Raw genomic sequence first — 16,290 nt, 5'->3', positions numbered from 1 at the left:
CCAATTCTACTACAACACTGCTGATACTGTATAATTTTTTAAACTATTTTAGCTGGCATATTTTAGTTGTCCAGAGTTGTTTATTTCATATATTTATTCTTGCAGTAATAAGCTTTTAGAAGTTGGCTTTTATTTCATTTATTATCATTTATTTATTCAATATTTATTACATACCTATTATGTGTGAAGTACAAGGAAATGTCCCTGTCCTCTCAGAGCTTACAGTCTAGTGAAATGCACTGATATCCTCTTTTTCGTTTATCCTTCCAAGTTTGAATGTCTTCTTTATAAACATGAATTTTTAAAAGTATTGTATATATCAGCCCCTTTGGGGTTTTTTAATGGTATAGAAATTTTATATACATATATTCTTGAAGCTATCAATCATCCATTTACAATTTTTTAATTTCTTCAAAAATGAAGACGTTATCCTCCTTCTATATATTGAATAAATGATTTAATCTTTGTCAATTTTTATTATAATTTGATTCAATGTTTACATTTTTATTCCATATAGATTGACTTTGAAACATGATAAAGCAGGGATTCACCTTAAATTACTGAAATGCTATCCTGTTTCTATAATACCCTATCTTAAACAACTCTTCCTTAACCTCTTTAAACATACATACAGAGTTTTGCATACATATAATTGTCTACGTTGGTACTCTCTCTAGTCTGTTGTATTAATTGGTATTCCTTATTGTAGCAAATACTATTTGGGGAATTGTAGGTTTATGGACTAACCCTGATAGTACACATTAAAAAAGAACACAGTCACTAGATGCAAAATGAGTAAGTTAGTAAGTATGTAATAAAAAATAATAATCATAAAAACTGAGTAAGTTGGAGTAGGGAGCTAAGAGTTGTGAAATATTTGTACTAAAAGTTAATCTTGAAAAATGTATTGCTAGGTCTGTCTTATAGTGAGATTTCCTATAATAGTGGAACACAATTTAGTAGATAGAAAAGAGGACAATTATGAATGTTGAAAAAGAAGGACAAAGAGCTAGAGACAGGAAGATAGTAACAGATGGGTTCATGCTGGGAATAAGAAAAATAGAGTGGTACAAATAAATATTCAAAAGCTTGCTGACTAGGACTTCCCTGGTGGTCCAGTAGTAAAGAATCCGACTCCCAATGCAAAGGGTTCAATCCCTGGTCAGGGAACTAAGATCTCACGTGCTGCGGGGCAACTAAGCCCACGTGCCACAACTACTGATCTCGCGTGCCTCAACTAGAGAGCCTGTGTGCCACAAACTACAGAGCCCATGCGCTCTGGAACCCACGCAACTAGAGAAGAGAAAACCCATGCTCCACGGCTAGAGAGAAGCCCGTGCGCCACAATGAAGAGCCCATGCTGCAACTTGCACCGCAATGAAAGATCCCACATGCCGCAACGAAAACCCAACGCAGCCAAATAAATAAATAAATATTTAAGAAAAAGCAAAAGAAAGCTTGCTGACTGAAGTCATAAGTTGGATCAGCTGCAGCAGGGTCCACTGGACGATGCTTTATCAGAATGATACAGAAGTAAGACAAAAGATACTTAAAAGATTGTTTTTTTGGTAGAGGATATACAAAACTTGAACATTATCCTAAGGAGCTGACCTATTTTAAGACGTAAATGCAATCTAATTTTTAGTTATGGAAAACAGTATGGAGTTTCCTTAAAAAACTAAATATAGAACTACCATATGACCCAGCAATCCCACTACTGGGCATATACCCTGAGAAAACCATAATTCAAAAAGACACATGCACCCCAATTTCATTGCAGCACTATTTACAATAGCCATGGAAGCAACTTAAATGTCCATCGACAGATGGATGGATAAAGAAGATGTGGTACATATATATAATGGAATATTACTCAGCCATAAAAAGAAATGAAATTGGGTCATTTGTAACGATATGGATGGACCTAGGGTCTGTCATACAGAGTGAAGTAAGTCAGAAAGAGAAAAATATCGTATATTAATGCATATATGTGGAATCTAGAAAAATGATACAGATGAACATATTTGTAGGGCAGGAATAGAAATGCAGATGTAGAGAACGGACATGTGGACACAGGGAGGAAAGGGGAGGGTGGGATGAATTGGGAGATTACATGAATACACTACCATGTGTAAAATAGATAGCTAGTGGGAACCTGCTGTATAGCACAGGGAGCTCAGCTCGGTGCTCTGTGATGATCTAGATGAAGATCTAGATGGGGTGGGGGGGGGGAGGTCCAAGAGGGAAGGGATAGATGTATACACATAGCTCATTCACTTCATTGTACAGCAGAAACTACCACAACATTGTAAAGCAATTATACTCCAATAAAAAACAAACAAACAAAACAACTACAATGATTTGTCGTAGGCTATAGAATTGGTGTCAGTGGTACTTGTGTTAATCTGCTTTTTCCAAACATCTAAGGCCTTTAAAGCTTCCTGGGCACGTTGCTTTCCTACCTGTACCCACTGGCCAAATAATCCCAGCAGGTTAGTTTCAGATGGCGCTATCCCTGAAAATGACACCATTATCTTTGTTTTACGTGAGGGCTCAAGTTTACTCTTTAGGCATTTCTAGCTAAATGCCTTGTAATTCTGAGCTACAGCATAACCCATAAACTGAAATTGTCGATCATGAAGAAGATTCTCCAAAGAAAATATTAGACTAAGAAAGTAATTATGCTGGAGGAGAGGTGTAGAATATAGTGGATGACAAGCAGGCAGGGGAATAAAAGCAGTCTTATCCTGAAAATTAACTCTGATTTAAGTTTAACACCAGGCAAATACCAAACTGACAAACAAAAGACTAAAACGGAATCTATTTTGAGGGGTCTTCTACAACATATCGTCCAAATCAATAGGGGCATGTATTTATTTATTTATTTTAAATTTATTTATTTGTTTTTGGCTGCGTTGGGTTTTCATTGCTGCACACGGCTCTTTCTCTAGTTGTGGTGGGCAGGGCTACTCTTTGTTGCAGTGCACGGGCTTCTCATTGTGGTGGCTTCTCTTGTTGTGGAGCACAGGCTCTAGGCGTGCAGCCTTCAGTAGTTGTGGCACGCGGGCTCAGTAGTTGTGGCTCACGGGCTCTAGAGCACAGGCTCAGTAGTTGTGCACGGGCTTAGCTGCTCCGTGGCATGTGGGATCTTCCCGGACCAGGGCTCGAACCCCTGTCCCCTGCATTGGCAGGTGGATTCTTAACCACCGCGCCACCAGGGAATTCCCGGGGCATTTATTTTTATTGACTGTTAAATCTTCCAAATCAATAAGGGTATTTATTTTTATTGAATGCTAAAACATCAACAATTCAGCTCTTCTAGAGCGGAGCCAACCTTTTTAACCATAGTTTCTTTTCCCATAGCTCCAAATACACTCTTGGCTATTTTTGCATTCTTTTCAGAAATCCTTTTTGGAGCTCTGTAATCTCCTCCTCCTGTATCCATGGCCTCAAAGGACTGTCCGAATTTTTATGACATCACCTGCTATACACACAACAAACTCAAACTTTTAGAAGTTTTTTAAAATAAATAAGGGACTTCCCTGGTGGCGCCGTGGTTAAGACTCTGTGCTCCCAATTCAGGGGGCCCGGGTTCGATCCCTGCTCAGGGAACTAGATCCCACATGCATGCTGCAACTAAGAGTTCACATGCCACAACTAAGGAGCTGGCGAGCCGCAACTAAGGAGTCCGTGAGCCACAACTAAGACCCAGGGCAACTAAATAAATTAAATAAATATTATTGGTGTCATGAAAATGATAAGTCATATCTGTAGGTACCACCTCCTTACTCTAACAGTCTCCTCCCAGATAAAAAGGTCATATCTGAATGTGAAATGGCACACGAGTATTGATGGAGTAATTCTTTGGTGACAGTCTCTGCTTTGGAGGCAGGGGTCACAGAGCACTAGGCCCTTGGTGAGTCTGGAAATGGAGATGTTGCAGAATTTTCCGTTTGTGTCTTCCTGAATGGTAATTCAAATATCCAATCACTTCCCGCCCCCTTCAGCTCAGTAAGGTTCTGCCAGGGCAGCAGGCAGGCTGTGCTTTGGTGGAAGGGAGTTCACTCCATGTGGAGTGGTTGGCAACACCTATGTCCAAAGGCATTGTTGGTGGAGGTGATGACCTCAGTGATGAGTGATTAAGGAGGGCCAATACCTGCCCAAGGTTGAGGTCATAAGCGGGGCAAGTATATTTCTGGCTCAAGCTTGGCTAGGGCTGGGGTGGGTGGGAGCAGTGATTAACTGCAAATGAGGACAAAAGGACTTTGTGGGATGATGAAAATGTTCTGAAACCAAAAATCATCAAACTGTTTACCACTTAGCATGTGTAAATTTTATATGAAATCAATACACCGATAAAAGTTTTTTTAGAACTATATACACAAAGGAAAACTTGCTAGGGTGAAAAAAAAATTTCCAAATCTACAGCTCTAATGAGCTCACCATGCCCCTGGCAAAAATTAATTTAATGTTGTTCAGTCTTCAACTTGTCTTGGCAACAGTTTTATTTTCGTGATAAAAACTGTATAAGAACTATGATCTTATCCATGCAGGAAAAGAAAGCCAAACAAAAAGATTAGTTGCAAAGGAAGAATAATCACACTGAACCCAAGCTTCTCCTGTGCAAAAGTAAATGTCATGATAATAAAAGAAAGAAATTTTAATAGGACAAACTGAGCTCTCAGAATTATATGCCAGGCTAAGATGTAGCTCTTGTCAAGGGAATAGAAATATAATCAAGTGTGCTCATTTGATGTTCAAAAGAGTTAGTATATAGTTACAGTTGATTCCTCTGAATAGCAAACTGCATACATTTCAGATGAAGTTTAATTTGTAAACAATATTTTTCCCCAATACTTCATAGAAACACATCTATTGCAAATCTGAGGACTCAAGTTCAATTGCCTTCAGGGACAGGCAAGTAACACAAATGCAGGGAGAAGGTCAGGTGTATTTCCATGGTATGCCAGACTCATCATTTTGGGAGTTTAGTGCTACTCTCGATACTTAGCTTCTGCATCAGGGACACTTCAGGGAATGGTGAGGACTGTGGCAAACTGGACTGAGTTCCAGAAGACTGACACTTTTCAAGAATGAAAAAACAAAACCTTATTGCTGGGTCTTTTAATTTTTCGAATCAGATTACCTAGATTTTTATATTAAAAAATCTTCAATTTACTCATCTGAAAATAGTTTGTCCAGAATCAGTGGCTTTTATGCTGTTTTATGCCATAGAAACCTTTCTTCAAATTAAATTCTCCATAAAACACAAAAATATGAACCAGAGCTAGATTATTTCAAATATCTATGATTCTATAGGATCCTAAATAAGAGTTGGCCAAGTAATCTCTTATCTAGCTGGTCAGCATATTTACCTCATGCCAATTTAACTCATTAGGTTAGCTCAAGTTAACATGTATTAAGTGATTATTATGGACCAGACACTGTGCCTTTATGGACGCATGATCCCACCATTGGCAGTCATACATACCTATTTCAGGGCAGGGAAAGCAGAACACCACAGAGGACGTAGAAAACCCTGCTTCTAGAGGAGGAGGGGGAAAACGTCAGCCAAGGGCACATTTCCACTGTGCCTTAAAGGATGGGTTAAGTTTTTCCAAGCAGAAATGGGTGTCTAGAAAAGCCTGAAGAAACACATATAGGGGTGAAAGTACATAGTACCTTCAGGGAAAGTGAGATAGCTGGTACACAAAAGGAAACAGCACCCAGAAATTAGGCATTCACCTGTTTACTGGTAATTGAGTTATACTAATCAGTCATTTTCTTACTGTATTTGCATGGAGGAGGAGGAAAAACAGACCTTAGAGTGGTGAGGATGTAAATCCTAGCTTACATGAATGAAACATTTATATAATTATATACTTTAAGTTAGAATCACAAGGATAGTCTGTTATTTTAAATTGTTTTCTTTTTGAGTTAATAGATTTTAATCCTAGAAATTAAGATTAGAAATGTTGATGAGAATCAAACCCATGGTATTTTGTGTAAAAATCTGTACACTTTTGTGTTATAAATATTTATAAAATTTAAGAGGATTTGGCTTATTAAAATAAGATTATCCTTATTGTTCTCTCACATGGTGCAGGATGCAGCATCTCCGTGGGGTTTATTCCTGTGCCGTCCTGTGTTTGTTGCCCTCTCTGTGTGGGCTGCAGTGAGGAGGTACAAAAAGGAAGCAGCCACGCTCCCTGTTCGCTGGGACTCATTGTTTAACAGAAGTGATTTTGTGGAGAAGCCATTCTCCTCCACTGCAGGAAGGCAGTTGCCTTAAATTCTCTCTATAGAATTCTGAAATGCTTTCCTCAGAGACCAGAAGGGCTCCAGAAGGTCAAAACCTTTCGCCATGACAATATGGTACCTCAGAGGGCAGAGGAAACTCCAAAGCTCCCAAGCAAGCACTGATGTACTCCTAGCATCTACCACCAATTCTGGAAGAGTAAATACTTGAGTTTGTGCCCTGCCATGAGAGTTTTCATTCTGATTTTACCTCTTGAGCCTAGGGGGAGCTGGAAGGTGGGGCTTGTGCTAGGGTTATAGGATGGAATGAGCAAGGCTTCATCCCTCTACAACATCCTGCATGAATTATAGGCTCTGACCGTGTCTTCTCTCAGCTCTTAACTTTGCTGAGACTTGAGAATCCTGAAGGTCTTGGTTCCAGCTCATCTCTACCCCCAGGGGTTGGGCCCCCAACCCTTAGGCACAGAATCACCATTCAGAGGAGGGACACATTCATGCTTCTTCCCATCTGGCTTTTCTGCATCCTGCTAGCAGTGGATACACTTTGCCAAGTGTTGAGTCCTATCAGAGGAAGAGATTCCTGCCCCTGCCTCCTGGTTTGATGGTATGTTGAGCCATCCTTGATTTCCTTAGGAAACAGTGAGGCGGGGGCATCCCACAGTCCCCCATACCACACCATGAGGAAGCCACAGCACTTCCTGCCCTTACTCTCTCCTCCGTGGTAGGTCAGATGGTGGGAATGCAGAGGAGAGGTGCCACCTTCTGAGAGGAATGAGGTGTCCAAAACAGAGTTCCCTCCCATCCACTCAGGGCAGCCTCTTTGTCTTTCTGCGTCCCAGTCTCTCCTCCCACCCCCAAAACTCCCTAGTCCCTGGCTGAACACTAGGATGCCATACCTGTTACCAGGTGATCACCAACTTCAACTTTTTTTTCTGCCCACCTGGGCTCACATGCTGCTACCAACTCCTTAGGCCCTAATAAAAAACCTTGCCATGGCAACTTCCAGAATTCCTTTTTGTCTCCGGCTTTGGCTCTATGTATCAGCCCCTCCCCCCAGCCATGATCCTCCCCAGTTCCTTATTCACCCCCTTAGGTATTTGCCCTGCTCTCTTAATTGTAGAAAAACCATTCTTCTCATGATACACAGAGTCCCTCATTACTGTCACCTTGTCTCTACTTACCACCAGTGAAACATCTGTGCTTTTAGCCAAGGCCAACCCCTCAACCTGTGACTCACTCCTATTATGTTACTTCTGCACCATAACATTGCTCTAGCAGTTCTCCCTTTCCCTCCTCCATCGTCAGTTTATTCCTCTTGACTGGATCTTTTCCATCAGCATCCAACATGCTATATCTCCTACCTTTAAAAAGCCCTCTTGATGCTATCTCATTTTTCTGCACCTCTGTGGAACAAAGCTCCCTAAAGCAGTTGATTACACGTGCTATCACCAATTGCTCTTCCTCTCTCTCGAATCCACTCCCATCATGCTTCTACCTCCACTTCTCACCTGAGTCTATTCTTCTCAAGGCCATGAATGATCTCTGTGTTGTTAAATCTAATGATCAACTCTGAGTCCTCATCTTACTTGGCGATTGGCAACTTTTCATGCAGTTGATCACTTTCTGCTTGAAATATTTTCCTCTCTTGCCTTCCAGTATGCCACACTCTCCTGGTTTTCCTCCTACCTCACTGGCTGCTACTTCTCAGTCTCTGCTTATTGGTTCCTACTTTTTCCTCCAAATTCTTAATGTTGGGGTGTCCCAGAGCCTGTCTTTAGATCTTCCCTTCATTTACAATCATTGCCTTGGTGATCTTAACCAGTCTCATAGTTTTACGTATCTTTCTCCCTTCCTTCCTTCCTTCCCTCCCTCCCTCGCTCCTTTTCTTTCTTTCTCTTTCTTCCTTCCTTCCTTTCTCTCTTCCTTCCTTTTTCTTTCTTTCCTTCTTTCTTCTCCTCCTCTTCCTCCTTCATATTCATCTTCATCGTCATCATCATCATCATCATTCAATCTTTTTTTTTTTTTTTGCGGTACGCGGGCCTCTCACTGCTGTGGTCTCTCCCGTTGCGGAGCACAGGCTCTGGACGCGCAGGCCCAGCGGCCATGGCTCACGGGCCCAGCCACTCCACGGCATGTGGGATCCTCCCGGACTGGGGCACGAACCCGCGTCCCCTGCATCGGCAGGTGGACTCTCGACCACTGTGCCACCAGGGAAGCCCATCATTCAATCTTAATCTATCTTTCTATCTAGTCTTCTACAGCCAGGACCTTCCCTGAGGACCATCAAACTTCTGTGCTGAGAACAGACTGTTGGAAGTATGGTCTCAGGAAGAAGCTGGGAGATTAGTTATGATGCTACTGCAGTAATCATAGCAGCAGAGTGAGCGAGAGACATCGTCACGTTCCGAATTCATTTCAGAAGGTAGAGACAACAGAATGGACTGGATATGGGCATTTAGGGAAACAATATCAAGGATGACACCAATGTTTTTGTCCTGAACAACTAGAAAGATGGAGCTGCCATTAAGTGATGTTGTGAATACTGTGACTGGAGAATATTTCATATGTGTAATCAGATGATGGCTTGGAGCAGGGAATCAGGAGTTCACTGTTCTACAGTTTGAGGTGAATACTGGACATTCAAGTATATGTGTTGATTAGACAATTTGGGCATGTGAGACTATCCCATGCAATCATGAGCTCCATTGTGCAAGTCCTGTGCCTTTGTCATGTTAGCTATGGTCCCTTGCATATAGTAAGTAAATATTTTAACTGAGTGTAAGATATTTCTCAAAATTATTTTTTAAATTCTTTTTTTGTCCAGTTTTGAGATATAATTGACATACAGCACTGTATAAGTTTAACGTGTACAGCATAATCAAGGTTGTTTTTATTGTGACCTGAGGTCAGTACCCCAGTAATCGTGTGTCAGTATTCCCTATTCCATAGCACTCATCACACTAATGTAATGATTTGTCTGCTTCCTAAGCCCAGACTTTCAATTCAAGTACTATTAAGGTATTATTATGCCACCACTATCCTAAGCCCTGGGGATATGAGACACTATTGTATTATTTAGGCAAGAATGGATGAGTAATCTAACAAGCAGAGGCAGTAAACACAGAAAAAAGGGGGCAAACTTGAGATATATCAAGATTAGAACACAGTCACTGACTTCATGTTTGAGCTGAGCAAAAACACAGAATTATAGTTATACCAATTCCTGACACTGGAAAACAGTTTTCTGGGGTTGAGGGTGAGTATTCAGAAATTTTAAATTAATATGCATTGCCTTTGAAAACAAGGCTCAACTCACTGCTCTTCATCACACTACGGACAACAGACCAAAACTCAGTTTATTCATCTCCATCCCCTAAAAGCACTTGGGTATTGGGTTGGCTTCCTGGCTCAAGGTTCTTTAGAGTGCATAGCTAACCAGCCTTTTCTCTTATCATGCCCTCTTCAGGAACATGTCAACTTCTACCCCAGGTATTCAGACCTCCATCTACATGCTCTCCCTCCCTGCTTCTCTCCCTGCCTACCCTTGGGAGTGGGGACCAGCCCCTCTCCATGTTCTACTGTGATCTTCATTCTCACTGTCATTCAGTCCATGCAGCTGATAGACAGTGGAAGTGGGACAGAGGCAAGAGAGCTACAGCAGCCTCCCAAGTGAGTTCTCCAGAAAGACCTAACCAATAACCAACAGGGAGCAGAGAGGGGAGATTCTATCATTTGCTTTTGACTGTTGTCATATTATCTATAGGCTGTTGATAAACACAAAGCACCTGCTCAAGGGTGGAACACTGGCACTCTCCTAAAAACCTCCCTTCCAGAGTGTGGGCACATATAGAAGTCATCAGCGAATTTTGCCTGTGAGATTCCTGGCCACTCCTCCTTGACAATTCTAGCCTTATGTCCACATTGCTCCTCTGGGCCGAAGGACACCATGATAAAATTTAAGCCTGACCTTTACCTTCAATGTACCTTAGACAAGGGCCTTCCTTCTCTGTTCAAGTCCCTTTATCCGTAGTCCGGGGTGGGGGTGGGGTGGAATGCTACCCAACTTAAGTGTGGGTTAAAGCCCCTTCCCTAGATAGGAAGGACATTTACCTCCTTTATGCCTTCCCTGAACACACCGCAGTGGAGAGAAGGAGCAGATGCACACCACTCTACTTAGAGATATACAGTGTATTTTTGTATAATGAAAATGACAGTAGCAGTTCTCTTCAAGGAATGCTGACGTTGGAGAGACTACAAAGTCTCTTGACTGAGCGGGGTCTTCTTGAGCAGACCAGTGCTTCCCTCCGAGGTGAGAGTTGGGAATTAGGGTGGGTTCCCTGGTTGGGTGACACATGCCACTCAAGGACGGTGCCGAGGGCGGCAGCAGGGGATGCCCGAGACTGAGGCAGAGTGGAGTTGATGGGAGCGGGGGCGGTGCCGGAGCTTACTGTCTGGGGAGCGGAGCACATCCAAGAACGCCAAGCCCACCTGCTTCCCAGTGGGCGGAAATTGGGCCTTAGAGTCCCCTCTTGTCTTCTCCGTCTTAGTTTGCCCCTTGGGACTTTTGGCTGAAGCCAGGCTCTTTCCCACATTTTCTTTTCTGGTGTTGGCCACTTTCTCAGATGTGGAGGACATGGATTCCTCACGCCCTTTGCCTTTTGTCTTGGGGTTAATAAAGTGCAGAAAAGATTTCATCTTATTTCTCCAGCCAGATTCTGGAAAGCTGGGCCTCTTGTGAGTACGGCCTTGCATCACCTGCCCCTGAAAAACCTGACCTTGTAAAGTTCGGCCCTGCGACGGCTTACCCGGAGTGAGCTGGCCTAGGAAAGGCTGGCCCTGTGACACCTGGGGCACCACAGGCTGGGCCTTCTCAGGAACCCTTGCTGGTTTGAGGATGACATTGAGCTTGGCTTGATTCTCTTGCAGGTCATTCTTCTCAGAGTCTTTTCCCCCAGGGACTCCAGGAGGTAGCTCTGGGGGTTTAAGCTGAGGGCGATGCTGGGGACTGTGTTGACAGGGAGCATCAGGGTGAAAGCGATGTCTCCGTCGCCAGGGGCTGCAGGGTGTCCCTTTCAGAAGCATCCCTTCTGGCCTCTGGGCTTCAGCAGAGTGGCTTTTCTCTCTTGTGGAGGAGACTGCAAACCCGGCATCCCCTTCTCTGTGGTCCCCGGCCGATTTGGGTTTGCCTGGCTCCTCTCTCTTTTCTGCCAGTGTGGGTACTTGGGCTGAGTCCTTGCTCTTGTCAGGGCTTTGGGGCTCAGGGCTCCAGGGCTCCTTCAGGTTGTGGTTGTTCACACTGGCCTCCAGCTGACCACAAAGCACCTGGGCCTCTGTCAGGTCCCCACTGGGTTGCGAGATATTGGAGGCCCAGTGGACAGAACCGTGGGATACTGCACTGGAACTGGGTTGCTTCTGTTTCTGATACGCTGCCTTCAACTCAGTGGCCAGCTGTTCTTTGGAATAGAGGCATTCTGGATCTGGGGCACGTGGCATATCTCGTGGGATGGGGAGTTCCTGGAGCAGTGTGTTTCCTTGGTTGTTTAGACTCCCAAGAGACTCCTGTGTGCATATGTTCTCTGAGGCTGCTACAATTTGTTTCCTGGACTTCCTTGCCGTCATGGGAATTCCCAGTTGCATCTCTAGCATCTTATTTTTCAGATGGAAATTTAGTTTGGCCAATTTGTGTTCTCCAAGTGAGGAGGGCCTCGCAGGCTCTGCCTGACTTTCTAGAGGCACCATCTCAATTACTTCTTCCGCCTGCACTTCAGCCTGGACTTCATCTGCAATGTCTGCACAAGCCTTGTTGGCATCTTGAAAGCCTGACCCAGGACTTAGACCCTGCTCTTCAGGTGAGGTCATCTGAGTCAGAGGTTCTGTTGGGAATTCGATAGGCCCAGGTACCATCTCTGTGATCATAGCTTGGGAAGTGATTGCTGGGGCCATGTCCCTAGAGAGAGCCACATAATAAGGAGCCGGCAGCCCTGACAAGAAGGCCAGATACTTGTGCCGTAAAGTTGTCTCCAGTTTCTCAATGGAGTCCTCAGACAGGGCTCGGGGCAGCTTAGGATGTTCAATGACAGCATCTGGTGAGGTTTGTTGCTGCTGATCAAGGGCTGTCAGCATCCAGGGTGTAATTTTCTGTTGTAGGTCCGGGTCACTTGCTGCCTGTGGTTCCAGGGGCTTGCTTTCTGGGATGCAGGTGAAGGGAGTCACTTCCAGGCCCCCAGGAATTATGCACTCCCAAGAGCTATATACACAGGCAGGGACGTTGCCCTGGTGAATCTGCCCACATTTGGAGTCGATATGGCTTTGCAATATTGCCTTGGCCTGGTCAAACAAGTGTGGCATGGGGACTGTCACTGGGTCCACAATGGGTGAGAATGGGTCATCAGCCCCAGCGGTCTCTAGAGATGTAGGCCGGGAGCCATTCACACTGTCTAGGGATGTGTTGCTCCGGGACATAGTCTGCTGATTAGTGGGGGACAGGAGCAATTGAATGGACTGTTGGATCTTCTGCGGCAGGCCCCAGCGGTGGTGAATCAACTGTCTCTGGAGGCGGAATTCCAGCTGTCTCCTGGCATGCTGCTGTGGGAAGAGTAGTTCTCGTGTGAGGACTGAGGTGGGATGCCCTGGCCAGGAAGTTTTCACAGTCTCAGAAGACTGGGCTTTGTCACAGGGCTTATACTGCACAGGGCTCTGGGTGTGTTGATCTCTCTGGGAAACACCTGGCCAGTCCCACTGAAGCTGGAGCTGCCTCTGCAGCAGGTGCCACTCCAAGGCTTCATACTCATCCAGGGTCAGAAATGGGACACTGATCTGAGCTTGTTGGTTGTCAGATGGAGCAACCCAATTTTGAGAAGACAGAAAAGAGGGTGGAGCTGACTGGGGTGGAGCTTTAGGCAGCAGAGGGAGGAAGGAGAGTTCCTTGAAGAGAAAAGGATCCTTCAAGTGGGGCTTGGACATGCTCTCACTCATGGAGAGGCCTTGAGAACCCAAGAAGGCATCAACCAGGGACTCACTGTGCAGAGAAGGAAGACCACAGAATAGCTGGCTATATTTCGGCTGCACGTGGCCCACTGAGTCATTAGCCTGCTGCCCAGGCATTAGATAAAGGCCACTTAATTCTTTAAGGGCTGAAGTGGGCAAGGCAAGAGCCATATGGTTTGGGATTTGCTGGTAGCAGTGTATTTGTTCTGGGTCCATAATGGACCATTCAGAAACCCAGAAGGCCTGGGTAGGCTGGCCAGCCATACACGGACCCAAGTTCTGGTATGAAATGGTCTCAAATCTCTCAACAGAGAACTGAGAAGTATCATTCTGAATGAAAGAAACTGGTTGCTTATACACAGGTTGGTAAAATAATGGTGGATTTGGCATAAGCTGCCTCAGAGACTCTTCCACACGTCTGGGGAGCCCCCACCTCTGGAAATGCATCCATTTTTTTACATGTAGCTCAAGCTGCCTCAGGACTTCAGGACTCAGGAATGGCAGGTGGGCAGGGAGGACAGTGACCATCTGCAAGGCCACAGGATGTGTCAGGGTAGTAATTTCTCGGTTCAGGGGCAGCAGAGACACCTGGGAATTTAAGGGCTGATGGCCTTGGTTCCCACAGACAAGGTTGAGGTTGCTCTGCATCATCTCCTGCAGCTTTACTGAAACCCTAGGTTCCTCAATCCTTGAAGAAAACATAGTCTCTGGGCCCCTGGGCACCTCTGGCACATGAAATCCCTGCCTCAGCATGAGGTATTCAGCCCAGAAATCGTGGACGCCGGCTGCACCAGGTGACTGGGCAGCTGACTGGGTTAAGGATTTCTGTGACACTGTGAGGGTTGCAGATGGAAATGAAAGGTCTTTGGAGTGTGGGCCATGCTCCAGACTCTGTTCAAAAGACACATTAGACGTGGACAAAACCTCTAGGCAAGAGGAGCCCTGCAATGGGCCCCCTGAAGTGGGGGAGATCAGAGTGTTCTCACCCACCACCACCTGCTGAATCTCCAGAGCCACAGCGTTGCAGGTTTGGCAGCAGGGATCTGCACACAGGATCTGCCGCACGCTCCCCTCCTGAGGAAGCCAGCCCTGGCTGGAAAGGGAAACATGGCAACCGTTTGTTACTGATGGAATGACATCTGCCTCTTTTCAAGGGTGTGGCCTGGAGATTGACACTGCTCCCCTTAGCCCTGTAAACTCTGAGGCCTGCACCCACTGGGGGTTTACTCATCTACTTTTCTTCCTAGGAAAATGTCACTTGGCAAGTAATGGTGTGCTGGACTGAGAGCCTGGGGCTTGCTGGGCAAAGTCTCAGACAACTGAAAGGAACGCAGGGCCTTGAGAGCCTGGGAGGTGGGTGAGTTCTCTGCTGACCTGTGCTGAGTAGCTGAACTAGGAGAAGGCAACCAGGCAGATGGGGGAGCCGATGGTTAGCTGATGGCGCAGCACCAGGAACATCACCAGATAGAACCTGGAGTCAGCCTCGTTTGGGGCTACGGAGGTCCTTGTGGGAACTCCGCATTCTGGGGATTACAGGGCATACACAACATCTCTTGGAAGACAATCCCTATTCTCTAGAGATCTTAAGAGGGGGACAATATGACAAGCTCCTGCCTGAGGGCTGTCCCAGGAACTGGCCTCCCTGAAGACAAAACCAGAGGAGGTATGTCAGCAGGGTCCAGGGGTCTGCCCTTGAAAGGGTCTAGCTGTAAAGAGAATATGAAAATGATGACTGATTTATGCACTTAATTAATTATCTATCCTCCTAACCTGTCTTGTGGTTGAGTGAAAACCCATGTAGTTTTAAATCCTGCACTAGTCAAATCCTGAATTCCAGGACCTTTGTGAGCCTAGCCCAGAGCAGAACTGCAGGACTCCTGTCTCCTGAGGCGTCTGATCCCACCCTCTCCTCTGGGAACCCCCAACCAGTGTCCAGGCTCCACTGTGTCTGGCTACGTCCCAGCCATTATGCTCCTCCCCAACCCTGCCACAGGCCAAGCGGAGAAATGATCACAGGCCAGGCTAGGAGTTGGGAGACTGCAAAGAGCAAGAGATCACCTTCTCATGACAGACAGCAGCTCCCACGGCTTCTCAGCTTCTTCCCGGGAATGTCTCCTAGCTGAGAAACCAGGAGACAGCGTTACATGGAACGGGAGAGGATTCAGGGACATCCTACAGGAAGCTGGAGACCTTTGTATGACAGGAGACGGCAAACCCCAATAGCCAGTGCTCTGAGGCACGTCTGACTACAACTTAGCCAGGTATGATGTGCTCTCCTGGACCTAATCTCCTTTGACCTTCACAACCACACTGTGAGTTAGACAGCATCATCATGCCCATTTTATGGATAACAAGACTGAGAGCTGAACTGACATCCACTGGGTCATAAAACTAGTAAATGACACAGTTAAGGACAGAGCCCTTACTTCCTCACTCCCCTACTTCCTCTTCACTCCCAGGGGTAAGGTGGAGAATTCTGGAACATTCCCAGGCTCTGATTTACCACCCAAAAAAGTCTTCTGGGAGAATCTGTCAACTTGGGGAAATTGGGCCTTCAGTGGTTAGAGCACCTGGTGCCTGGCACCAGGGGTCATTGAGGGACAGGGTTCATGGGAGCCTCACCCACAGTGGAGAGAAGTCAGAGCAGAGACTGGGACATTACCTCTTGATGCTGCATCTCTAGCCCTTTGTCTGACTTTTCGGTGACGCTTAAAGACAAAAGAGTTAAGAGTATGAAGTTGGGACACCATTTTCTTTTTCATGTCCAAACTGAGACAAAGCTAATATACAGTTCCCAATCCCTTGTAATTTATCTGTATTTTATTAACTTTCCTAACTTTCCATATTTCTATTTTTTCACCCCAATATTTCCCTTCTCTTCTTACTCTGATTCATTTTGAGGTTCTTTCATCCTCAATACCTCCCATTTTTTTCCTAAGAGAAGTTGTGTATCATGCTTATGATGAAACAAGAGAAAGGGTGGAACAGAATAAAAGGTGTGTAGGTCTAATAACCAAAGAACTTCAATTTACAAATGCCTTAATG

General features: G+C 45.2%; 1 protein-coding gene across 1 annotated transcript; it reads right to left on the bottom strand.

Annotated features, from left to right (window-relative positions):
* Positions 1–10,617: 10,617 nt before the first annotated feature.
* LOC309823556 (protein SPATA31F1-like) lies at positions 10,618–15,995 on the bottom strand (the record flags this gene model as incomplete). Its single annotated transcript, XM_082655926.1, has 3 exons — positions 10,618–14,338; positions 15,304–15,364; positions 15,908–15,995. The coding sequence occupies 3 exons, from the start codon at positions 15,993–15,995 to the stop codon at positions 10,618–10,620; spliced, it is 3,870 nt and encodes a 1,289-aa protein (XP_082512052.1).
* Between the last annotated feature and the right edge of the window lie 295 nt (positions 15,996–16,290).

This window comes from Grampus griseus (genome assembly GCF_964374135.1).
Source record: "Grampus griseus genome assembly, chromosome: 6".
Classification (NCBI taxonomy): Eukaryota; Metazoa; Chordata; class Mammalia; order Artiodactyla; family Delphinidae; genus Grampus; species Grampus griseus.
This window is presented reverse-complemented; position numbering and strand designations above follow the sequence as displayed.